The 26319-nt window shown below is 42.2% G+C and overlaps 1 protein-coding gene across 1 annotated transcript in view; it reads left to right on the forward strand.

Moving 5' to 3' along the window:
• NWD2 (NACHT and WD repeat domain containing 2) overlaps window positions 1-24159 on the forward strand; it is a 239141-nt gene extending 214982 nt beyond the window's left edge. The window contains exons 4-7 of the mRNA XM_010852410.1: window positions 5557-5760; window positions 9714-9858; window positions 14772-15361; window positions 20227-24159. Coding sequence (XP_010850712.1) covers window positions 5557-5760; window positions 9714-9858; window positions 14772-15361; window positions 20227-24159 — 4872 coding nt within the window. The remainder of the gene's footprint in view (window positions 1-5556; window positions 5761-9713; window positions 9859-14771; window positions 15362-20226) is intronic.
• Window positions 24160-26319: the final 2160 nt, after the last annotated feature.

The raw sequence follows: 26319 nt of genomic DNA on the forward strand, positions 1-26319 counted from the left end.
TTCCCATTCTGTTGTTTTCCTCTATTTCTTTGCATTGATCGCTGAAGAAGGCTTTCTTATCTCTTCTTGCTATTCTTTGGAACTCTGCATTCTGATGCTTATATCTTTCCTTTTCTCCATTGCTTTTCGCTTCTCTTCTTTTCACAGCTATTTGTAAGGCCTCCCCAGACAGCCATTTTGCTTTTTTGCATTTCTTTTCCATGGGGATGGTCTTGCTCCCTGTCTCCTGTACATTGTCACGAACCTCATTCCATAGTTCATCAGGCACTCTATCTATCAGATCTAGGCCCTTAAATCTATTTCTCACTTCCACTGTATAATCATAAGGGATTTGACTTAGGTCATACCTGAATGGTCTAGTGGTTTTCCCTACTTTCTTCAATAGGTCTCAACTATTCATCAGATTTCTCCAAAAACTGGTTTACCCAAGCTATTTGTGCAAAAGAAAAGAGAACTCCTCTAAGCAGTGGCTTAGATGTATCCATTTCAGCACATAGGAAGGCAAGGATGACAAAGAGTAGAGAGTTCTTGTACATTTAACTTCTCCGTTCTCTCAAGACTGGTTTGCTGCTGCTGCTGCTGCTGCTAAGTTGCTTCAGTCGTGTCCAACTCTGTGCGACCCCATAGACGGCAGCCCACCAGGCTCTGCCATCCTTGGGATTCTCCAGGCAAGAACACTGGAGTGGGTTGCCATTTCCTTTTCCATTGCGTGAAAGTGAAAAGTGAAAGTGAAGTCACTCAGTCGCGACTGACTCGTGGCGACCCCATGGACTGTAGCCCCCCAGGCTCCTCCATCCATGGGATTTTCTAGGCAAGAGTACAGGAGTGGCTTGCCATTGCCTTCTCCAAAGACTGGTTTAACCAAGCAAAAAATTGCCCTCTTGAAAATTGGGGTCAGAAAGATGTAGAAAATCTGACTCTTCTTCTGTTATGGGAGTGAATAGTCTACTGACAGTGAACAGAATAATGCTTTCTTGGGCATAGTTTCTACAGCTGCCGTAGGGTCATCCCTATGGCATGTCTACTCTCCATGGCTACAGGGCTAAGGAACAGTCTGATTAGGAAACCAAGACTGGACCTCCGTCTTGCCACTGCCACTTTTATTGTTAGCATTTTAGACTTAGCCCTGAATCTCTACCCCTGCTCTGAACCATTGGCCTTGGAAGCTGAACTTTGTAACTGAGTTGGACTGTATCTTCCTCTAAATTGACTGTTGCCATTCCTGACAGATACAGGTATACTGTGTGTGTTACCTTGTAACTGTAGTCACTGCTGCTAAGTCGCTTCAGTCGCGTCCAACTCTGTGCGACCCCATAGATGGCGGCCCACCAGGCTCCCCCATCCCTGGGATTCTCCAGGCAAGAACACTGGAGTGGGTTGCCATTTCCTTCTCCAATGCATGAAAGTGAAAAGTGAAAGTGAAGTTGCTCAGTCGCGTCCGACTCTAGTGACCCCATAGTCTGCAGCCTACCAGGCTCCTCCGTCCATGGGATTTTCCAGGCAAGAGTACTGGGGTGGGGTGCCATTGCCTTCTCCAACTGTAGCCACATAGAACCCCAAAAAGTCTTCCCGAAAAGTGTGGTAGCAAATTCCCTTTTTACTGTTTCTCTTTTTGCCATTTTTCAAATAGTGAGATAATACTGAGACAGAATCCTATTTGGGACTCCTGAAAAGTAACTGCTTCATGATTTATGAGCATTCTACCCAAAGGAAGAATCAATAGAGAGAAGGCAAAGACTTGGGGAGAACAATCCAATAAGTAACTCTAAGCCTATCTCACATTATTACTTTTCTGAAGTTCTGTGTTAGCACTTTATATATAGCAGGCGCTCAATATAATTTGCTATTTCAATGGGATAAGGATATTTTTTTCTTCTTTAGTAATCTCCCTGGGATTTCTTTGGAGGGAATGATGCTGAAGCTGAAACTCCAGTACTTTGGCCACCTCATGCAAAGAGTTGACTCAGTGGAAAAGACTCTGATGCTGGGAGGGAGTGGGGGCAGGAGGAGAAGGGGACGACAGAGGATGAGGTAGCTGGATGGCATCACTGGCTCGATGGATGTGAGTTTAAGTGAACTCTGGGAGTTGGTGACGGACAGGGAGGCCTGGTGTGCTGCGATTCATGGGGTCACAAAGAGTCGGACACGACTGAGCGATTGAACTGAACTGAACTGAACTGAAGGAATATTTTACCTTACTATATTGATCAAATAATGTTAGTATTTGGTGCCAGCTGTTCAACTCAAATAATTATTTTTAAATAGCCTTCTATTTATTTTGTAATGATCTGCTGTGTTCCCTGTCTTGTCCCTTTGGTGCTTGTGAACCATTACTCATGAGACCACATATTCATTGCCCACAGCAAGTGGTCCTTAAAGTCTATTGAGAAATCAATAGATTCATTTGTAACCACATTTTAAAATCCAGATTTCTAGGTTCCCCAAGCCCAGTGGTCCTTAGGTCTGAGACGGCATCTTGTAACCTGCTAACAAACCCCCTGGGTGATGTGGTGCATGTCATCATGAAGCATGTTTCAGAAACTGATCCATAGATTTGATCCTGGCCTAGACTCTGTGACCAGCCTTATTTAGAGCAGAGAGAAGATGAAGAACCAACAATAAATTGATAATATAGAGATGATGGTCCTTCCCTGGGACATGATCTTATTTCACTAGTCGCTATTATGTCCCCTTTCCTACTTCATGCCTGAAATCCAGCTGGTATTTCCCTGGATCTTGGTTGCTGAGTCCATCATATTCTTAGGCTTCATTGGTTGCTGGCTAAAGAATTGTCAATTACTAAACCCCATATTTAATGTTCTGGTTGTTTACCAAGTCTTTCATCCAATGACCAAACTCCATTGTTTGCTTTGAGAATTCTTCCAAAAAGTCCTACCCCTACTGTTTAGAAGTCCACTTAGTCCCTCCCTTGCCTAGGTAAGTTTGCAGCTAACTCTCCCAACACAAACACCTCACTCTTCACAACAGATATTTCTGACTGAAGATCCTGACTATCCTTATCCAGAATTATCCAAGAGGAATAGGATACTCAACAGACTGTGCTGTGCTGCGCTTAGTCACTCAGTCATGTCCGACTCTTTGTGACCCCATAGCCTGCAGCCCACCAGGCTCCTCTGTCCGTGGAGATTGTCCAGGCAAGAATACTGGAGTGAGTTGCCATGCCCTCCTCCAGGGGATCTTCCCAACCCAGGGGACGAACCAGCATTGCAGGTGGATTCTTTACCATCTGAGCCACCAGGGTAGTCCATTCACCAGGCTGGCTCCCCATAAAAGGATCATCTCTGCCTGTATCTGTGGTAGAATGAGAGGTCATGCCTGCTCATTTAGCCAAGTTTAACACAAGGGATTTTAGAAGAGGAATTGTTAAGTGAAAAACAAGTCTAAATGGCATTATTTTTGTTACATACAGCCTGTTGTCATGAATAGCCCTAAACAAATGCAGATTCAAATAAAAGTGCTCTTAATTGGTGTTCAGGATTGAAGTGAAGTTTGCTGACAAAACTGGTACTTTCCCAAATTGTTACTTTACCTGCTGAGAGCTGAAATACTATCTTTACACAAAAGATGAAGTTTCAAATAAGAACAGAACAAACTCCAAGCATATCTTTCTCTATCTTGGTTTGTTCAAGTAGTCAATAAATATGCTTTTTAATACTTCTATGTGCTAGGAATAAAAAGCTCTGGTCTCTGCCCTCATGAGGTTTATCATCTTATATTACAGTTTAGGTCATGAATTTATGTAGGAAACAGGTCTATCCAGGACTTTTCTTCTCCTACCTGCCTGTCTGAGATGAAAAGAAAATTCTGGGTTGCAGAGATAGTAAGAAATGCTCCCAAGGAAGCCAAACCACAATTCACCTTCCAGTGGGTAGACTTCCAGTAGTGGAAGCTTATGGCAAAGGTGCTAGTCAACAGGAAGAAAGGATGAAGATGGCCACAAATTAAACAGAAATCTTCCCATGGATATTATAAAGCGGACCAACATGCCTTGGATAGTATAGATCTATGTTAGAGTTCTGTATATTCCTTCTATTTCTACCAGATAAGACACTGAAGATTAATTGAAACGCCAGGTGCCATGTAAGCTAATATTTTTGACAGTTTACACCAGTGGTTCAGACACCTGGAGGGCTCGCTAAAACACAGATTAAACTCAGCTATATCAGCAGAGTTTCTGATTCAGAAGGTCTGAGATGGGCCTTGAGAACTTGCATGCCTACCAAATTCCCAGATAACACAGATGGTGCTGCTCTGAGGACATTTTGAGAACCATGGGCTTAAGCAAACACTTAGAGGAGCCTTTGAAAGTGTTGCTCCACGAGGAGTATAGGCAGCATCATCAGGTGTAAAAAATTTAAATATCTGTAGTTTTTCTCACTACAAAATAATACATTTTGTATTGTAAAAAAAATTTTAATACAAAAGCAATAAATTCATAAAACAACCAAAATAAATTTAAAACCATTCAGTGAAAAGTAGCCCTTGGTAACCTTGCTGTGTATTCTTATAAAATCTCTATGTGTATATGTTATGTTTATATCTGTACATATATATGATCTCTTTCTCATATATATATATAATGTATATACAATATCAGATTCATCTTATACACGCTGTTTTGTAACTCACCTTTTTACTTAATAGATTATAAAAATCTTTGTGCAGCAATAGAGTTCTAAAACATAATTTGGTACATCCTTTGCATAGAGATATCAAATTGTGTTTAAATGTATTCAAGTGTTCCCACTTGCTGGACACTTAGGTTCAACTCCTTTCTGTTCAAACAGGTTCAGCATAAATATGCTGATAAGTCGTTATGTACATCCTTATTTTCTAAAGACAGAGTTCCAGAAGAAAAATTGCCAAAAGTCATGTATTTTAAGTCTTTTCGTATGTATTATCAGAATACCCTTCAAAGAAATATTGGATCAATTTACATACCCATCAGCTCTACAGAGGCATTTTCTCATATGTCCACATAACGCTGAGCACATTTTCCTTTGCCAGTTTAATAGGTACAAAATGATATCTTGTTTATATTTTTAATTTTTTTCAGTTACCAGAGGGATCTGTCATACTCAGTGATCTCATACTTCTTTCTTTGTAGCTGTGTAAATCTGGGGCTTAGAATCAAACTATTAACTCTATACAAAGCAATTTTTGTTTGTTTGTGAGTTTATATGTTTGATATTTCATAGAGTCCAACACATCATTTTTCTTTGTCATGAACCAACCAAAATTCTCAAAATAGGTAACTTTTGTTATATTATGTAAACTCTGGGGAAATTTCTTTGTTACAAAATTCTGTTGTTTGGATTTGTCCAATATGCAATCTCAGTATGTGAATTTACTACACTACAATATAAATGGTCTAATTTTACTTACAAAATAATCCATGTGCAAACATACCCACTGTGATGGAATAAAGTATCTTGTTATCTATTCATTAATACATATTGAGTGGTCATATGACGTGAACACTAAAACAGACTTTCTTGCTGATACACTAAACTGAATTCTCTTGGTGACACACAGGGACTATTAGGTGAGAAATATGGGAACATCCGAATCCCTGGAGAAGTTGAAGCCTCAGAGTTTGAAATGATCTTGGATGCTGCCATAGAGGCGAAGCTGGACACCAAGTTACTGGAAGAGTGGTACTGTCGGGATGAGAACTCGGTGCCAGCCGCTTATTACCTCAGACCCAAATCAGAAATGCTGAAAAGCAATACAAATGCAGTAAGTTATCTTTCTCTCCAAAGTGTGTCTCTCTCTACATTTTTAAACTGTTTACATCACACAGGAGTGGTTTTTCTCCACAGAAAAGGCACAGGAGACAAAAAGTTATACTGCCCTGGACTCTAAATTTCCTTTTAACAACTAAATCCAAACCTAAGAAATCTTCCAAATTCACGTTTCTTTTTTGACATCTTAGACTTTCCTTCTGGGGTCATTTCCTTCTTCCTGAAGTATATCTTTTGGAAGTTCCAAAAGAGTGATAAGTTCTGTTTATCTGAAAATGTGTATTTTTATCATCTCACTGTAATGTATATATATTCCTATTGGTATATGTTGTGCTTCCTACATTTGTGAATTCATATATTCTATCAGTTTTAGAAAATTCTCAGCCATCATCTCATCAAATACTGTCTCTCCTCTATTCCTTCTTTCCTTTTAGCTCTTCAGTTGCATGTACAATAGATTGCCTCACTCTATCCTCCGTATCTCTTTTTTTTAATTTTTTAAATTTTATTGAACTATAGTCGATTCACAGTGTTGTGTTAATTTCTGCTATATAGCAAAGTGATTTGGAGAAGACAATAGCAACCAACTCCAGTACTCTTGCCTGGAAAATCCCATGGGTGGAACAGCCTGGTAGGCTGCAGTCCATGGGATCGCACAGAGTCAGACATGACTGAAGCGACTTAGCAGCAGCAGCAGCAGCAAAGTGATTGCTATATATATATATATATATATACACACACATACATACATTCTTTTTCATATTCTTTTCCATTATGGTTTATCACAGGATACTGAATATAGTTCCCTGTGCTATGCAGTAGGACCTTGTTGCTTATCCATCCCATATACAATAGCTTGCATCTGTATCCTCCATGTCTCTTAATTATCTTTCACATTATCAATTTCCTTATCTTTCTGTGCTATATGGAAAGTCACTTTTGATCTTTTTTCCAGTTTACCAAATTTCTTCTTCAGCTGTGTCTCCTCTGTGCATTGAGTTTTCAAATTCAACAGTTACATTTTTAATTTGTAAAAGATTTTTTTTGAGGAGGCAATCTTTTAAAAAATCTGCCAAGTTATTTTTTATAGTCTCTATAAAAAAGTTTTCTTTTAATTCAGTATGTTCCTTTAACATTTCATACATCGGTAATTTATTTTCTTGTGCCTTATGTAGAACCTTGCAGAGAGGTTGTGGCATACATGAGTGAAGAAGAACTAAAAAGCCTCTTGATGAAAGTGAAAGGGAGAGTGAAAAAGTTGGCTTAAAGCTCAACATTCAGAAAACTAAGACCATGGCATCTGGTCCCATTATTTCATGGGAAATAGATGGGGAAACAGTGGAAACAGTGTCAGACTTTATTTTTTTGGGCTCCAAAATCACTGCAGATGGTGACTGCAGCCATGAAATTAAAAGATGCTTACTCCTTGGAAGGAAAGTTATGACCAACCTAGATAGCACATTCAAAAGCAGAGACTTTACTTTGCCAACAAAGGTCCATCTAGTCAAGGCTCTGGTTTTTCCAGTGGTCATGTATGGATGTGAGAGTTGGACTGTCAAGAAAGCTGAGCACTGAAGAAATGATGCTTTTGAACTGTGGTGTTAGAGAAGACTGGGTTTTCATTGGAAGGACTGATGCTTAAGCTGAAACTCCAATACTTTGGCCACCACATGCAAAGAGCTGACTCATTGGAAAAGACCCTGATGCTGGGAGGGATTGGGGGCACGAGGAGAAGGGACAACAGAGGATGAGATGGCTGGATAGCATCACCGACTCGACAGACATGAGCATGGGTGAACTCCAGGAGTTGATGATGGACAGGGAGGCCGGGCGTGCTGTGATTCATGGGGCCGCAAAGAGCTGGACATGACTGAGCGACTGAACTAAACTAGTTGAGTGTGATAGAAAGTGTCATTGTCTCTTCTCCAACTTTGTTCCCAAATGTATCCATCATGTGTCCCCTGAAACTGAATGAAGGAGGTGGAGAAAACAGATGGGCCTAATTATTGCCTGGACCTTTTAAAGAGGTTGAAAAGAAGCCATAGGACTTCCCTGATGGTCTAGTGGTTAAGAATCCTCCTGCCAATGCATGGGACATGGGTTTGATTGCTGGTCCAGGAAGATTTCATATGTTTCAGGGCAACTAAGCCCAAGCACCACAACTACTGAGCCCACATTCTAGAGTCCAGGCTCCGCAACAAGAGAAGTCCACCCATTGCGAATAAGAGAGTAGCCTTCACTTGCCACAACTAGAGAAAGACTGCACAGCCAAATAAATTAAAAAATAAAATTTTAAAAAGAAAAGAAGGCATAGATATCCATTCCTCTTGCAAAGAAAATATCCTTGATAATGCAGTACCCAGGAGATCCAAGAGAAGAAGAGCCCTGGGTTAGCAACAGCTCTTCATTTAAGATCCCTGTGTTTTGGCCATTCTGACATTTAACAGAAAGCATTTTCTCCATGCAAAATGAAATCATGTCAGATTACTCAATTCTTCTTCTTCCTCAAACGTATTTTTTGAAGTTATTATCTGGAAGAATATGGAGAATACTGGGGTAAATCCCAAACCATTCACCAGGTAAATATGCCAGGAGTAAAGGCAGTAGCTGGTAAAGTAGATATCAAAAAACATGATACCTCAATAAACCAGTTTTGCAAAGCTGTAAAAGTTACACCTATATTTAATTGGCTTTAGCTGTTCCTTCAAGCCTCTGCTGCTGCTAAGTCACTTCAGTTGTGTCTGACTCTGTGTGACCCCATAGACGTCAGCCCACCAGGCTCCCCCATCCCTGGGATTCTCCAGGCAAGAACACTGGAGTGGGTTGCCATTTCCTTCTCCAATGCATGAAAGTGAAATGTGAAAGTGAAGTTGCTCAGTCGTGTCTGACCCTCTGCGACCCCATGGACTGTAGCCTTCAGGCTCCTCCACCCATGGGATTTTCCAGGCAAGAGTACTGGAGGGGGGTGCCATCGCCTTCTCCACTATGAGCCTCTAGGGAAGTTTAAATTATTGACTGAACCATGTTTCTGCATAAATTGTTGTTAAGTAAATGATTGTTTGAATAAGATTATCAGCAAGATTCTATAAATGTTACTTTCTTGGTAGGCACTCCTATTTTATTTCCTAGAGAATAAAAAAAAAAATGAGGAAGAAACAACTAAAGACAATTAAACAGTAACATATGAGTCAGTCAGTTCAGTTGCTCAGTCGTGTCCAACTCTTTTCGACCCCATGGACTGCAGCACACCAGGCTTCCCTGTCCATTACCAATTCCCAGAGCTTACTCAAACTCACGTCTGTCGAGTCAGTGATGCCATCCAACCATCTCATCCTCTGTTGTCCCCTTCTCCTCCTGCCTTCAATCTTTCCCAGCATCAGGGTCTTTTCCAATGAGTCAATTCTTTGCATCAGGTGGCCAAAGTATTGAAGTTTCAGCTTCAGCATCAGTCCTTCCGATGAATATTCAGGACTGATCTCCTTTAGGATGGACTGGTTGGATCTCCTTGCAGTCCAAGGGACTCTCAAGAGTCTTCTCCAACACCACAGTTCAAAAGCATTAATTCTTTGGTGCTCAGCTTTCTTTATCGTCCAACTCTCACATCCATACATGACTACTGGAAAAACCATCCTTTTGACTAGTCTGACCTTTAACTGTATTGAAGATATGATTTTTGTTACAACATTTGAATCAAAACTCAAGAGTGAAACACACAATATATTGAGAAAATCAAACAAACAAATCCTGTTTGGCTTCACACCGTTGTGTCACTTGGGCGAGTTCACATCACTTTCAGGGTACTAGGGAGAGTAAATGAGATACTATCCATTAAGCACCTGTCATGGTAAGGCCCATGGTAGACTTTCAAATAACAATGATTCTCTTCCTCTTAAATATTGAGTTTTCTTGATGATTTAAGACTGACATCTCACTTTCACCTTTCTAAAGATGCAACCTTCTGCCAATGCCGAGAATGAGAAGACCTGGCAAGAGATATCAGATGAGATCAAGAAGATATTTAAGACTGCTGTAAAACTGTTACATGAAAAGGGGAAGATGAAACACAGCCAAGCCAAGAGGTACCTGTTCTCAGGTAATTTTTTTATGCATCTTCTGTAAACTGAGGAATTGATCATTAATAGATATATTCACTGTTTCCTTTTATGGTTCTGTAAATTTAATAGTATTTACTGCCTGATGAAATTTAATTTTTCTAAATGTTTTTATCTCCTGGAGAGACAAGTAAACTTTTTACTCAAAGATAAGCTTTTACTTACTTAACTTGAGGAATTCTCCAAAAATATGACTTTAAAGGAAATCAGAAGAGGCTGAATATAATAGACCAGACTCAGCCAGTATTTCTCAGTTGAACTGTTCATTAATTCACTTGCTCAGCAAACATTTATTGAGGGCATATATATGCCAGGCACTGGGGCTACAACAATGATGAAGAAGGCAAGGTTTCTGCTCTCCTGGAACTTATTATTTAGTGAGGAGAAAATAAGTGATAGGCAAGTAATCAAATAAATGAACAATATCATGTCAGAAAGGATAAGTGCTATGAATAAAATACAGTAATACAATAATAGGGCCTGAGGAAGGCTGTGGGGGTCCAGATTTAGATAGGGCAGGTGATAAGGAAATGACTTCTGAGCTAAATGGCAGAATGAATCAGAGCTGGCAGTGTCATATCTAAAATAGAGAATTCTAGGCAGAGGGATTGCCAGCTTCAAGATTCCTGAGACAGGAATGTCCTAAGCAAGTTCTAGGAGCAGGAAGAAGGTAAAGGTTGCCAAGCTCAGAGAAGGAGAGATGAGGTTAGAAGGTGGGCACAGGCCATAATAACAACAGAAATAATCAATAGACAATCTGTAATAGAAATAGAATAGAGTTTTATTCAAGCCAAACTGAAGACTGTAGCCTGAGAGAGACAGATTCAAGAAGCACTTGAATTGTGTTATAATTAGAGCTGGCAAGAAGTCAGGATGCATGTCAAATAAGGACTGGTTGGGGTCTGAAATGGTCACATAGTTACAATGGGTAGACCTTGAGACCTAGGCAGATGCTAGCAGATATTATTTTGAGAATGAACTGGTGGTATTCTTCCACCTGATACAGTTCAGAGAATTCAAGTTCTCAGTGATGCAGGAAAAATGTCTGAAACCCATACACAATGGCCACTGGTTCCATTTTGGATGCCTGAATCATAGATATTCCATTTTGATTTTTAGATGTATTCTTTCCTTTAGTGGTTAAATCAGATGTACAATGCATGTTTGATGGGCCAGAAGACAGGCTGTTCTATTTAACATACAGTTCAACCCAAATCAGGTATAAGCCAGAATGACTTCCTCATATTTCAATCTGTGAAAATTTCTTCCATCACTGCATAAGATGGGAAGCTATCAGAGGTTGGGAAGTAAGGGAGTGGCAGGATCTAGATTAGCCTTAAAATAAAAAATATCCCTAACTGCTGAGCAGAGACTCACTTGTGGGCCTTTTTCAGCTGTGGAAAAGAGGTTTTATTTTTAGGAATTGCATAGGAAATCACATATCTGAAGGAATATGTCAGTCATAGTTTCCAGGGGATGCAGACTCCTAGGTAAAATAATTGGTTAAGTAGCATTTATTTTAAGAGGTGATAGCAAAGAATTATTGAAGAAAAAAGCAACAGTAGTTGCATTTTCAGACTGGTTTTGTGAATGATGTGGCAAAATGTTTGTGAAAACCTAAGAAGCACTTGATACTATTCTCGCCGGATATGCCTGTATTTCAACCTCAGAGAAAGTATGAATAATTTTGACAAATTCATTCTCCAGAAGATGTCAAAAATTGGGTCTTATTTTAGTTCTCCCTAAAAATGCTAAAATCACCAGGAATAAGTACTATCTTTAGAATATACAGGTTAACATATATCCTTATTCCTCTGGGATCTTTTTGATCCATTTTTGAAGCCCTGGTTCTTTGTCTTTATCAAGGGCAAAACTCCCCTATTCCTAAAAAATGTGCTGTATCAGGAAAAAAATACCAAGAGCAAACACTCTGCTATTCTTGATAGTAAGAGACACCAGTTGGGAAGGGCATCCTCTGACTCAGAGTTAGACAGCCCAAGTTTTAAAAAATTCATAAGCAAATACTTTCTCTTAATTTTCTCCACAATAAAGAACTTGGTCCACATGGATAGCCATATGAAGATTAATCATTTTGTACTAGGTAGTATGAAATACTATAGCTGGCCTATTTTCTATTTGGGGTTACATCTCTAAAAGATATGCATGCTCATGAAATTTTAATTTACATTCCAACTCATTTTAAGACCATGTTTGCACAGTGAAAATTGCTGAAGAGGGGCCAATTCTTTGAAAAGGATAGAGTATATTTGTTTTGTGCCAGTCTATCAATAACCAATGTGGTAGTTAGACCAGCCTTTTTGTCTCTTATTAGAATTGCAAGATACTCTTCAGCAATCACCATCAGGTAACTTTGAAAAAATAAAGGCTTATAACTTGTAAGTGGAATAGGAAATGGCAACCCACTCCAGTATTCTTGCCTGGAGAATCCCATGGACAGAGAAGCCTGGAGGGCTACAGTCCATAGGGTCAGAAAAAGTTTGACATGACTGAACACACATACACATTACTTATAGGACCTGGAAATTCCAGAGCACATCTAAAGCTACACAACAAGGTCAGAAGCAGAGAGAGAAAGAGAGACAGAGCACACACATCTAGGGTTCTGCTTTTACTGGGCTCACTCTTTACTGGTAAATTTAAAACATAAAAGTGGGAATTTAAAGCACAGGAAGAGAGAAAAACAAGTGGCCAGAAAGGTTAGTTACTGAAGTCCACCAAGAGCTCTTAAACAAAGGAGTCTCAGTGAGGGGGGCTGGCTTGCTCTGTATGTGTGGCTGTTAATGAGTTTATTCAAGATAGGTCTCATTGAAATGGACGCCTCAGCAATCAAAGCTTAAGTCAGACATTTGCATTATTAAAAAACAGTGCCCCCCCCAAAAAAAAAACTGTCAGGGTTTACACTACAATATTACTTTAATATTTTCCGAAATCTTCAAATAAGAATACCAGATAGAGGGATTTCCCTGGTGGAACACAGATGGCTGGATAAGAAGAGGTGGACCAAAGGCTACTTTCTGCAGGAGTTCAGAATATCCAAATTTCTTGCATCTTTCCCTGTATATATTATAACAAATTTGTACTCTTCTACAAAAAGAAAAGTAGACATATGTTATATAAGCTTCCTTATCTGGCCTCCTGATACAATTTTCCTGAATAAAATCTTTGGTAAAACATATTGATTTGGGACTTTCCTGGTGATCTAGTGATTAAGGGTCCACATGCCCCTGCAGGGGACATGGGTTCAAGAAGATTCCACATGCCTCAGGGCGACTAAGCCCGTGTGCTACAGCTACTGAGCCCATACACCACAAGTGCTGAAGCCCCAATGCTCTAGAACCTGGGCTGTGCAACAGGAGAAGCCATCACAGTGAGAAGCTTACACACTACAACTAAATAAAGCCCATGTGAACTAACGAAGACCCAGCGCAGCCAAAAATAAATAAAATTTAAAAAAGAAACTATACTGATGTGAATAGCACAGCTTATTCAACACTGGTGGATATAAATACATCTCTTTTACTTCAATCACAAATCTTTATCAATTGCTATCATTACTGAAAAAATATTATCACAGAAGTTCTGCTAAAAGGTACCATTTTTAAATAAAATCCCCACCTCCCTTCATAGTTACTTTATAAAATATACCTATGTTTCATTTTTGCTTGATGTGGGAGGTGTGGCCAGTATATTGAGATGGTCTAAGTTACAACCAGCCCCATCCCCTGCCCCCATGCTTCCACCAGATCCCAGCCCAGCAGTCACCGCCTTAAGAAAACCTTCTCTGACTTCTCCAAGTGGATTAGATTTCTCAATTGTTTGCTCTCAAGGCACCATATCATTCAACTTCCCAGGCATAAAAATAATACATTTCTTTGTGGGACTCTGTGACTCATGTCTGCCATCTTCCACTGGACTATAAGCTTCATAATAGCTTTTTCTCTCAGCATTCTGTTTTCTCCCACCACTGTATCCTAAGCAACTAGCAGCATGCCTGGTACATAGCAGATGCTCAATTAAGACCAACTGGATAAAGAAAAGCAGAGGGGACAAAAGTTTCAAAAGACTGCTTGTTTTAAAATTCATGTCCATTGGTTTAATTATTTTAAATTTTTCCCTAAAATTGTGCATAATTGTTGCTTTTTATTGGTACTGATACAACTTTAAATGTTCTTATGGGGCCTCAAATGATTTAGAAAGTATATTTACTTTTATGTGAGCATATGTATTACAAGCCCTAACATGGTTTATCTCAGAAGAAATAAAGTTACATACTGAGTCATTTTCCTGTTCCTGCTCTGATGGGTGTAATGGGATTTAACAGTGACATGGATAATGGATAAATGAAATTAGCACATAGTTATATTTTGAACATGCTTTTACATTTATATTTACACATATATGTCTGGGGTATGTATCTCAAGCAAAATGGTGAAACCACAGTGGAGGAAAGACCCACGAGGAAGAAATAGACTAGATATGTCATGTGGCCTCTTCCTCGTTCTCTCCTTGCCCCAGTTAGTTCCTGCTCTCCACTCTTAGAACCTCTGGAGTCTGGGAGGAAAGCCACGTGGGAACTTAGAAGAAGCAACTATAAGCTTAGTGTGCTTTCTTTCTTATGATTATGTTCAATCTCTCCCTCAGGTCTTGGAGGAAATTAAACAATTGTATTTAGAATCCATTGTTCTGGGATCCAGGCTGTTCAGGAAAAGACAAATAGGAAATTAAGGACTTGAGAAATTATTCTAAAGATAACTCAGCTACACACTATAAGCAAAATAAACTACCACTACTGACTTGAGAGCCACATGCTAAAAGCGTGGGTGCGTTGCTTCTTGGTTCTAGACAGTAAACTCCTTGTTGTATTTTCTTTCAGCGATAGAGGATGAATTTGACTTTGCTCTAGGAAAGCAAACTCCAGCATTCCTGAAGAAGTGTGTTTGCTATATTAGGAAAATTGCTAACATTGAGCGTTTCGTGAAAATCCCGGAAATGGGAAAATACATGGATATAACTGGAACAGAACCAAGAATTATTCGGGACCCTGAAGCCCAAGAGAAGCTGATAAAACTCAGGGATGAATTTATTCCTACCATTGTTGCTTCATCTAATCTGAGAGTGTACACATCTGTTACTCATTGTGACATGAAACTAGGCTATTCCCAAGAAATAGAAAACCATTACATAGAAGGACTTGGTAAACAATTTTATGAGGACATGATTGACATAATTCAGGCCACGGTTCAACAGAATTTTGACACAGAAACTGATACGCTCTATGATGAAATCCTTCAGCATTCGTCCTTATGTAAAACATATGCCTCCTTCTACGAGTACAAATGTGAATCTCTAAACATCGTGCATAAATACATTCTTCCAAGCAAAACTGGGCACATCAACCCACTTATTATATACGGTGGACCATGCACTGGAAAGACCCTTCTGCTAGCTGAAGTAGCAAAGAAGGTAAATACCTATTCTTTTACATGTATGTTTGTAAAAACTGGGGAAAAGATCGAGTCAACCAAATTCACTTCCATTTTCTGTGTTTACTATAAATTATAATGGGTCCTTTTGGAATGGATACTTCAGCTTTTCTCTTTTGCTGGTATAACAATTATACTGAAAGATAAGACTCACGAGGTTCAATCCTAGAACAGCTTTGTTTTGTCTCTTGCTGTTCAAACTCATGTTGTGGAGCTAGTTCTCATCTGGCTGGAAACAAGGGCAGATCTCACAACTCTTCTCATCACTCTCAGAAAAGACAAGCCCTCTAATTGCTTCTGGATACTAAATCCATCTCAGTTCAGCAATTAATATGTCCAGTTGAAGATGATAATGAATACTTCAGTCTACATCTCCTTCCCCCGACTGAGGCCAACCATATGCCAGGCCCCTCCAGCAGGAAGTAGGAACATGACCATCTTCTCCTTTCTTACACCACCCAGCACTTCTTCCCCTCCATCCCTAACCCCAACCACGCTCTGACTTCTATAGGTTGTGATTTAGGGGATGTAGGTAAGGTGGCCAGAACATTCTTATAGACCAGTATTCTTCTGACCTGGACTCTGCATTCTGGTCTTGGAAGGTGTTTAAAACTTCCTCCTGTTTCTTCTGAGGCCTTTTCCTGGTTTCCCAAAGGTCTTTTCCCTCTCACATAACCCGACCTGTCCTCACTGAGCACCTCTCACCTGCTGTTCCCTAGGCACAGGGAACCGCATTGTTTTTCCATCTGGTCACCCCATGGCTCCTAGACATCCAGCAACACATATTCTAGTATCTTTAGGCCAAGAGCCTCTCCACAGCCCAGCAAGCTCCCTTAGACAGGAACTGGGAAAAACAGAACCAGCAGAAACCCTCACCACTCCCACTTACCAGTGGCTGACATCTGAAACATGGGAAACACTTGGGTACTGTTTTGCCCTGAGAAACTCCAGTCCCAAAAGGGCATCTCTCTATAACTCCTCCATTGGAGCAGCTAGCCAGGCTCACTCACTCAACCTCCATATTCCTCAGCTGTCATCAGACCCAGATGGCTGTTTCTCAAGCCCTAGGGGACATCCTGAAAGTGGTCCATTGCAGCCTCTTTCCCAAAGGTAGAAGTGAGAAGTGGGCATCTATCAGTCCTCCACTTTGGGAGTAGGGTGGTGAGACATATAACCCACAGCATCCTCATCTCCCCACTTCCCTGGTGGCTCAGTGCTAAAGAACCCGCCTGCCAATGCAGGAGACACAGGCGACACAGGTTTGATCCCTGGGTCGGGATGATCCCCTGGAGAAAGATATGGCCATCCAGTATTCTTGCCTGAGAGATTCCATGAACAGAGGAGCCTGGCAGGCTACAGTCTATGGGGTCGCAAAGAGTCAGACACGACTTAGCCACTAAACAACAACAATAAAATCCTCCTCTCCCATTTTTTTTTTCTTGGCCCCTTTTTCAGGCTGGAGGCAAGGAGTCCACCAAAGGTAGCAAAACTAGTTTTCAAAATTCCCTTTCAAGTCTTGCAAGATGGGCTGGAGCTTCACTCTGGAATGTGGTGTCTATTGTCTAAACTCGGTGAAACTAGTACCAGTTTTAACCTCCTGTTACACTTGATACCAAAGTCTGATGGTTTATACTATCCGGGGGTTACTTCAGAATCTTTGTATTGCTCTTCTTGTGGCTACTGTCTTAAAAACAGAGGTTTCCTTAACTGTGTGAACATTCTCATGATCTATCACGTGCTACACAATCTTATCTTGAGGACAAGAAAAGGGATGATTGTGTTGCACCTCATGTAGGGATTAGGTCCCAAAGTGAGGACACAGGTGACAACCACGTATATCAGACTTACATTTAAAGTCCCTAGGAAGGCCCATTTACCGTTTCTCAATCTGCCACACCCAGCCGCTGGTTTTCCTTCTGGTGTTAGGGTATGAGCCCTTTCTTCAACTGAAACGGCAGGCTTATATTTAGGGGCCACGTTGTGTCAAAATAGGTGTGTGCATGTGCATGTGTGTGACCATCTGCCTGTGCCTGCATACTACTTTGTAGGTGTGTCTTCAAACTTTAGAATTATTCCAAGTGAGCAAGACAGTAATGCTACAAGGGGAACTGAAATCAAATGAGAAAACACTTGGTGTCTGCACTTCATCGGAGAAGGCGACTGCGCCCCACTCCAGTACTCTTGCCTGGAAAATCCCATGGGCGGAGGAGCCTGGTGGGCTGTAGTCCATGGGGTCGCGAAGAGTTGGACACAACTGAGCGACTTCACTTTCACTTTTCACTTTCTTGCATTGGAGAAGGAAATGGCAACCCACTCCAGTGTTCTTGCCTGGAGAATCCCAGGGACGGGGGAGCCTGGTGGGCTGCCGTCTATGGGGTCGCACAGAGTCAGACACAACTGAAGCAACTTAGCAGCAGCAGCAGCAGCAGCAACACACACTTCGCACTCACTCTAGGGCTTTTTCCTTGTGGAAGAGGGGAGGATAAACGTGGTTGCAGGAACAATGCACATGTGATGCAACCCTCTGTGTCCAGCAAGGTAGTCGTGTGATGTGTGTGATATGGCTGTACACACACGCAGTCCCCGTGGGCAGAGTGTGGTGACAGTCAACTTAAACAATGGCCTTCCGAGTGCTCGCTGTTCTGGGTATGTTGTGCAACCACCATGGTCTCAGAGGAGCCTTGCCTAGTTTTAGGTCCCCTGCCTGGACTCTGCTTGCTTCTCCTCCCTCCTGGAGAACATCTGCTCCAGTCCCTCCCTCATCTCCACCAATCTGTGCTCTCGTGACCTGTGTCCCTTGTAAGGATCCAGACAGGCATCTCAGGCTTGTCTCCAGGTCGTCTCTTGTGCAACCTGTCCCAACATTTCCTGGGACATGAGCTCATATCAAAAGGCCATTCTTTATAGATATCGCATATCCTCCAACCCGGGATTGGGAAGAAGGATGATGCATATAATCATCATAAGCCATCCACACAGGGACAAACAGATTGTATTCTGTTTCTGATTTGCCACCGAAGGACAGCGGTAAAATGGAGGGATTCTGTGTGTGCGTGCATGTGCGCATGCTCAGCCATGTCTGACTCTTTGTGACCCCATGGACTGTAGCCCGTTAGGCTCCTCTGTCCGTGGGATTTTCCAGGCAAGAATACTGTACCTTCCTCCAAATTAGCTTCAAAGGTTGGGGCCAAACACCAAAAATGAGTTGCTTATTTTCCTTAGCAGTTAGTTTTGAAACTGACATCCATGAATCTTCTAAACTTATTCATCTAAACTACCTATTGGGGAACCAAGTTTCATAAACCTACTTCTTAATGTATTAGAAAATAAGTCTTTTTCTAAGGAATATCCTTGGTGAATTCCAAAGATTACTGAAAAACATTATCTCCCTAAAAGTATGCTTTGGAATGTTTATACTTTGATCATATCCCTTTTTGTCCTTACCTTTCCAGACAGAAAAATACTAAACCTAGCAGCCCTCTCACATATGTTATCCCTTTAACTGTAAATTTAAAAAAGAGAGAGTGGGAGAGAGAGAACACTCAAATGAAAGTCAGATATGACTTCTATTCCATTTTCATCTCTTGATAATCATTGAACTACGAGCAAACTATTTATCTGGCTTGGGCCTCAGTTTCCTCTTCTGTTACATGATACTGTAATCTGTAATCCCATGTGTCCTACAGAGAGATAATGTGAGGCCTGATGACTGCCTGTTTATATAGTAAACTGTCTGTTATAAAGCACAAATTCAGCCAAACTCATTTAATCCACATTATCAGATTTTTATGATAATAATAAAAAATAATAATGATGACCTTATATCATCATAATAGAGTAAAAGTCTCTGAGTCATAAAAGATTATATTCAATATCATTTTATTGCTGAATATTTTTATTACATTCTAATTAACTAGAAGGCTTCCCAGGTGGCTCAGTGGTAAAGAATCTGCCTGCTAAGCAGAAGATACAAGTTTGATCCCGGGGTCAGGAAGATCCCCTGGAGAAGGAAATGGCAACCCACTCCAGTATTCTTTCCTGGGAAATCCCATGGACAGAGGAGTCTGGCGGGCATAGTGCCTAAGGTCACGAAAGAATTAGACATGACTCAGTGATTAAAATACAACAAAAGTTAACTAGACCATGGTCAGCCTTATGTAACCTCAACCAAGGAAAATAATTGACTTGACCTAATGTGTAGGTCCCAGGTGGCTCAGTCGGTAAAGAATCTGCCTGCAATGTGGAGACCTGGGTTCAATCCTTGGTTCGATTCTTGGGTTGGAAAGATCCCCTGGAGGAGGGCATGGCAACCCACTCCAGTATTCTTGCCTGGAGAACCCCCACTGACAGAGAAGCCTGGTGGGCTACGGTTCATGGGGTCACAAAGAGTCGGACACGTCTGAGAGACTAAGCATACAATGTGTAGGTCATTACTTAATCTATTCATTAAATATTTACCAAGCACCTACCATGTGCCAACAACTGTGCCAAGATATGGAAATTCAGTGATGAGGAACTAAGCATACTAGATATTCAGATTTACAGTTGGTGAAATGCTTTGTAACTTTTAGAATACAAGCCAAATGCTGCCTTGTGGTTGACTGCTACTGTTACCACTGTTTTATTACCTTTAGTGAAGTGATCCTGAGCATTTCACCAATAGACTTGCGTGCGTGAGCTTTGTGACAGCTCTCTGACCATCTCAGGCTTTTCCATCTCCTGGGTCTAGGTTACTTTCTGCCTGGTTGGGGTTACCAGAAGGCTGATCTCTGCAGAGAGGAAGTGTTGTTGCATGTGACCATGTGAATATGTATCTCCATTCTAAACGCCACCTTTGTGTTTTAGGCTTATGGCTGGCTACATGAAGACACAGGACCAGAATCTGACCCAGTTGTAGTCGTGAGGTTTCTAGGAACCACAGACTTGAGTACTAATCTTAAGTCTCTCCTTCTAAGTGTTTGTGAACAGTTGGCTGTGAACTACCGGTGCCTGGTTCAGAGCTACCCTAAGAAGATCCATGACCTCCGTGACTTATTCATAAACCTTTTGAATGAGTCTTCATTGCAGAGACCTCTCGTGGTCATATTCGATGCCCTGGAGCAGCTCTCAGAAAGCGACGAGGCCCGGAAGCTCTGGTGGCTTCCCGTGCACCTTCCCCGCTTCGTCCGGATCGTCCTCTCCACACTGCCCAACAAACATGGGATCCTGCAGAAACTGAGGTGCCTTATCCATGAAGAAGACAACTATATTGAGCTGATTCCCCGGGACAGGAAGATGTGCAGCCAGGTGCTCAAACACCAGCTGCTGCGGGTCAAAAGGAAGGTCACGTCAGGCCAGCAGATTTACGTGAACAACGCCTTCTCCAAGTGCACGCTGCCCATGTTTGTGAACCTGACCTTCAGGGAAGTGAGACACTGGCGATCTCACAGAGACGTCGACGAGTCCTCCCTCTGTGTCACCGTGCACGAAAGCATAGAGCAGCTCTTCTGGTCCCTGGAGCGAAAGTGTGGGCAGAAACTCGTCTCTCGGGCTCTCGGTTACATCACCATGGCCAAAATGGGTTTGAGTGAGATGGAGCTGGAGGACGTGCTGGCCCTGGACAACAGTGTGATGAATGAGCTCAATGAGAACACCAGGCCCAGCAATCCCCTGAGGGTACCTTATCTGTACATCGCAAAGCTCAAGGAGGGGCTCAGTGGATACCTAATTGAGAGACACGTGAAGAATGTCACCCTGCTGGTCTGGGCCAATAGACACCTGCAGCTCATAGCCCAGAAGCTATATCTGCAGGACAAGAGCGACCTGCATGAAATGCATACCATACTGGCAGACTACTTTCTAGGAGTCTGGTCAGGGGGCAGGAGGAAAGCTTTCTGCCTGGAAGACCCCTACCTGAACGGCTGCCTTGACTTGGAGAGCAGAAGCCTGCTGGAGGAGGAGAGACACTTCATGGAGCAGGCTTCCTTCGACAGGCAGGCCCCTGACCAGCCCTGGGTCTTCCAGTGCAATCCACTTGAGCCTGACATCTTTTTTGTCAACCATCGGAAAATGTGTGAGCTGCTGTACCACCTGACAAGGTGTGGGAAGACTGACGACCTGCTCTATGGCATCATCATGAACTTCAGCTGGCTTTACACCATGATCAAAATCGGCCAGTTCGACAAAGTGCTCGCGGACATTGAGCTGGCTTACATCTACTCGCAGGAGAAGGAGCTGAAGTTCCTGGCAAGCACCCTCCGCAGCATCAAAACCAAGGTCGTTGCATTCCCCGGCTCCCTCTCCGCAGAGCTTCAGCAGAGGCTGCTGCCTGTTGTGAGCTCCCTGCCCAAACTTAGACACCTTCTCTTAGAATGTGACAAAGATGGGCCCAAATACTGCTCCATTGTGCCATTACACTCATCCATGGACGTGACCTACAGCCCAGAACGACTTCCCTTGTCATCTAGTCACCTGCATGTCACCGAGATTCTGCCCACCTGTAACCCCAGTACAGTCCTCACGGCTTTAGAAAATGGTTCCATCAGCACTTGGGATGTGGAAACGCGTCAACTGCTTAGGCAAATCACAACAGCCCAGTCTGTCATCCTGGGCATGAAACTCAGCAATGATGAAAAGTACCTCGTGGTGGCAACAACAAATAATACCCTGCTGGTTTACGACAATGTAAATTCTTGCCTCCTGTCTGAAGTAGAAATCAAAGGGACCAAGCATGGAAGTGGCTCCACCTACATCAATGGATTTACACTGTCCGTCAAACATGCTCTGGCCTGGCTCGAAGCCAGCAAAGATGTCACTGTCATTGATCTGCTCTATGGATGGCCCCTTTACCAGTTCCACTGCTGGTACGAAGTGACCTGCGTCCAGTGCTCACTAGACGGTGTGTATGCCTTCTGTGGACAGTACCTGAACACCACCACCATCTTTCATCTAGGGAGTGGAGAAAAGTTATGTACAGTGACATCTGAATTTTCAGGTGGGTTTGTGAAGTTCCTTCTTATCTTGGACACAGCTCAGGAAATGGTAATGGTAGACAGTGAGGGCAGCCTTTCTGTTTGGAACACAGAGGACATCTCCAACCCCCAGCTGACTGATGACTTTGACTGTCGCAGGGAAGACAGTGAGGTGGTCAGCATTGAACTTTCAGAGGACCAAAGTGCAGTTCTTATCTGTAAGGCCCTCAGCATCGAGCTCTTAGACACTGGCCTGTGGAAGGTGGCGGAAAAGTTCAGAGCAAAGCACAATGAACGCTTTATATCAGCTGTGCTGTCCAAGAACGGAGACTGCATCATTGCGACCATGGAAAACACCTCGGCTGTGTTCTTCTGGAGGCGGGACACGGGGCAGTGTATGGCGAGCTTACAGGAAATCTCAGGTACCATAGTCAAGTTGGTGAAATCCAGTCACCACAACATGCTGCTATCTTTATCCACCAGTGGTGTTCTTTCCATCTGGGACATAGATATAATCACAGCTATGTCCAACATAGATAAGACTGGAAAACCCATCCAAAGTCTCGTGTTACCTGCTCGCGGGGAGATCATTTACTCCCTCGATGGCTCGGATTGTGTTCACAAGTGGAACTTCAGCAGCGGGTTCCTTGAAGCAGTGTTCAAGCACGAAGGAACGGTTGAGCACTGCGTGCTGACGTCCTCTGGAGACGTCATGGTGACGTCAGATGATAAGAGCAGCCAGTATGTCTGGCACACCAGCAGTGGTGAAAACCTCTTTCGAATTAATGGGCAGAGAATCTCTCAGCTGCTGATTACACACAATGACCAGTTTGTGGTCTCTCTCTGTGAGGAAAATGCCTCCAGGGTTTGGAGACTGGCCACGGGCCACAGGGTGTGCAACATCCTGACCAGTCTGCAGAATGCCTTCATCACCTCTGCGAACACCTTCGTGGTGGGCATGACCAAAAGCAAGGTGCTGGCGGTCAGTCTTTGGACAGGAAGCATCACCAAGAAGTTCTGCTGCGAAGACGGCACCACCATTGTGAATTTTAAATTGATTCCTGACTGCCCGGATATCATCGTGTTTATCACGTCGGCTGAGACGGTTAATATCTGGAGTCTGACAGAAGAAGTGATCTGCCGCCGTGTGCAACTTCCAAACAACTTCCTGAAAAACCTAGAGGATTTTGAAATCTCTCCCAATGGAAAGCTAGGCATTATTTCCAGGGGAGATGAGAATATCAACGTGCTGGATTTACACAGCGGCAAATTACGGGTGGTGCATGCCTCGGGGGTCATCTGGAGGCAGAGGTTGTCTCGAGATGGTCGCTACCTGGTATACATTTGTTTCCGAAACGGGGAAGAAGAGGATGAAAATGGTGCAATATCCAGTTTGATTGTCATGAGACTGGCCGATGGCAAAAATATCGGTGCTTGTTCCCTTTACAAAACACCAACTTTCCTTGCCCTCTCCCAGCGGCACCTCAACATCATTGTGGGTTTTGACGATGGCAGCATAGGGATATACACCGTGGTGGACCGTGTAGATGCTGCACTGAAAATTAAAATCGCCACTTCAAACAGCAGACAAATTTTCAACAACGCGACACAGACATCCAGGCCAAAGTGTAATAGTTACTGTTTTAAAGTATCTGTGGATTGTCTATGGAGAGAGTCGACTGAGGTTTTTGCAAGAGACAGTCCCATCACCGTGAGTGACTCCTCAGAACCCAACGAGTCAACACCCTCCAAGAAACACAACTCCTGCTACGAGCGGGTGTGCTCTGCCCTGGAATCCAGGGGCCACAGCTATGCCCCTGACAACTAACAAAATGTTTTTCCTGCTTAGCAGAACTACATCATACACACATAAAAGGAAAAAAAAATACCTTCTGTATCCCAAATGATACACATTCATTCTTAAAAGACAGGAAAGATGCTGGAGTTCCAGTATTAATTATTGCCATTCTCATACATTGAGACAATCCCCTGGAGAAGGGAATGGCAACCCACTCCAGTATTCTTGCCTAGAGAAAACCATGGACAGAGGAGCCTGGCAGGCTACAGTCCATGAGGTCACAAAGAGTCAGACACGACTGAGCAACTAACACACACACATGAAATGTACAGAAATGTGAAATTATTTGTAAAGTCAGTCTTTTTGACAAAGTTTACCCAAGAATGAAGTCTTGACAGAATTTCTAGAAATCACATTTACATGGCTATATCAGCGGAAAGGTAGAGAGTAGTTTTTAAATTAACTGGACTGGAAGAAGCAGCTTAACTCATCCCATTGTCCAGATGAGAGAGGTTAGAGCTACACACAGACCATCTGGACTGGAGTTAGTCCTACAGCAACAGGTTGAAATTGTGAACACAAACTGCTGTTGGACTTCAAATGATTGTGGATAACTAAACACAGCCTTAATCTCTCCTTACATTTTTACGATCCTGACAACTGTGTCAATCCAGTCTGCAGATGGAAGGTCTAAAGGTGCAAAATAATGTAACAAAAATGCCCAGAGGTACTCCCAGTTTCCCAACAGAAGGGATGTGAGGTATGAGGCCACAGACTGGACTGGGGCAAGAGCTGCCTCCTGCTATTACAGGGCTACTGAACATACACAGTCGGTCTTCATTACAACTGCATGCAAGGGTTTCTGTATCATGGAACACACAATTTTTAAACTATTTTCTGGGCTGCAAAGGAACACATTTAATATGAAATCACAATCTTTTCATGCCATTTTGAAATGCCTGTTTGTGCTGGGTGTAAAAATGTTACAGAAAGGGCATTATAAACGTGGTCAAAACACCTGTTCATTTCTATCATTGTACCAACAAAAGGCTGTGCTATAGAAGTTGGTTGTGTGGAAGCATAAACTATTTCCTAAATCCCTGCAGTAAATCTTATTAGAAGGAAAGCTTTCTCAACATGCCATCTGTGGAATACTGACGACATTTGCCTTACTTATTCTCATTCTTCTTTCCTGTGTAAAACGCAGATAGCTGACCAAATACTCTGGGACAAACTGAATATGCCTGTCTTCGTGCTAAAATATTGCATAAATCTTAAGGGTGTCCAAAGGCTCTTTACTGTCCTGTTTGTAAGCACTTTCTTACTTCTATACACTATATGTATCCTCCTTTATCCGTTATCCTTTCTGCCTGAGGATTCTCTGGAGTCTTTTATAGTCTTAGCCGTTTCAAAGCAGAAGCTATGAAATTGGTATTTAATGTTTTTTAAAAACTACTTCTCCTGTTTAAAAGAAAATATTACATCCCAGTAGGGGAACATGATTTTTTCCTTCCATATCCCCCTCATGGCATGTCCTTGGATGACTTTCCAATGGTGATCAGTAGTAGTGGTTTGGTTTAAAAGGGACCATGGTGTCTTGAGAAGACAGAAAAATGAACAAGGCACTGACTTTCGGCCAGCTCTGCCTTGAACTCATCTATAGACAGATCTTTAACGTCCCAAACGTATTGTTTTCTTAAACTGCAAGAATAAAGGTAGTGATAGTTCCTCTGTTGACCTCACAGAGATGTGGGGGAAAAATGTGAGAAAAAAGGAGAGCTACATCCTAATTGTTAATGCTAATGGCAGAAACAAATGATCTAACCCACAGGGAATCCAATATAGCTGTATTTCACTTTGGAAAGCAGTTTGACACATAAGCATACAGAGATGAGGTTCAGATAGGAAACACCCCAGTGAAAAGATTTTTTTCCAGTATGTTCCTCCTTGTCTAGCTACCAACCAGGGAGGTGGTAGCCCAGAGAAGTTTCAGCCCACGTACAGATTACCTGGAGTTGATTGTATGAGTCAATGCTTTTTTTTTTTTTAGCTCTTTGGAGGTAATACATTCTTATTCCTGTCATTATCAGTTGGACCTCCATGCTACACCTTTCTAAGAATTAAATGCCTAGATGGATTCAATGTAGTGTGAATGTTCTATGTAACAGCTAATAGAGTTTTAACAAGTGA

The sequence above is a fragment of the Bison bison genome, unplaced genomic scaffold (assembly GCF_000754665.1).
Source record: "Bison bison bison isolate TAMUID 2011002044 unplaced genomic scaffold, Bison_UMD1.0 scf7180017864310, whole genome shotgun sequence".
Taxonomy (NCBI): domain Eukaryota; kingdom Metazoa; phylum Chordata; class Mammalia; order Artiodactyla; family Bovidae; genus Bison; species Bison bison.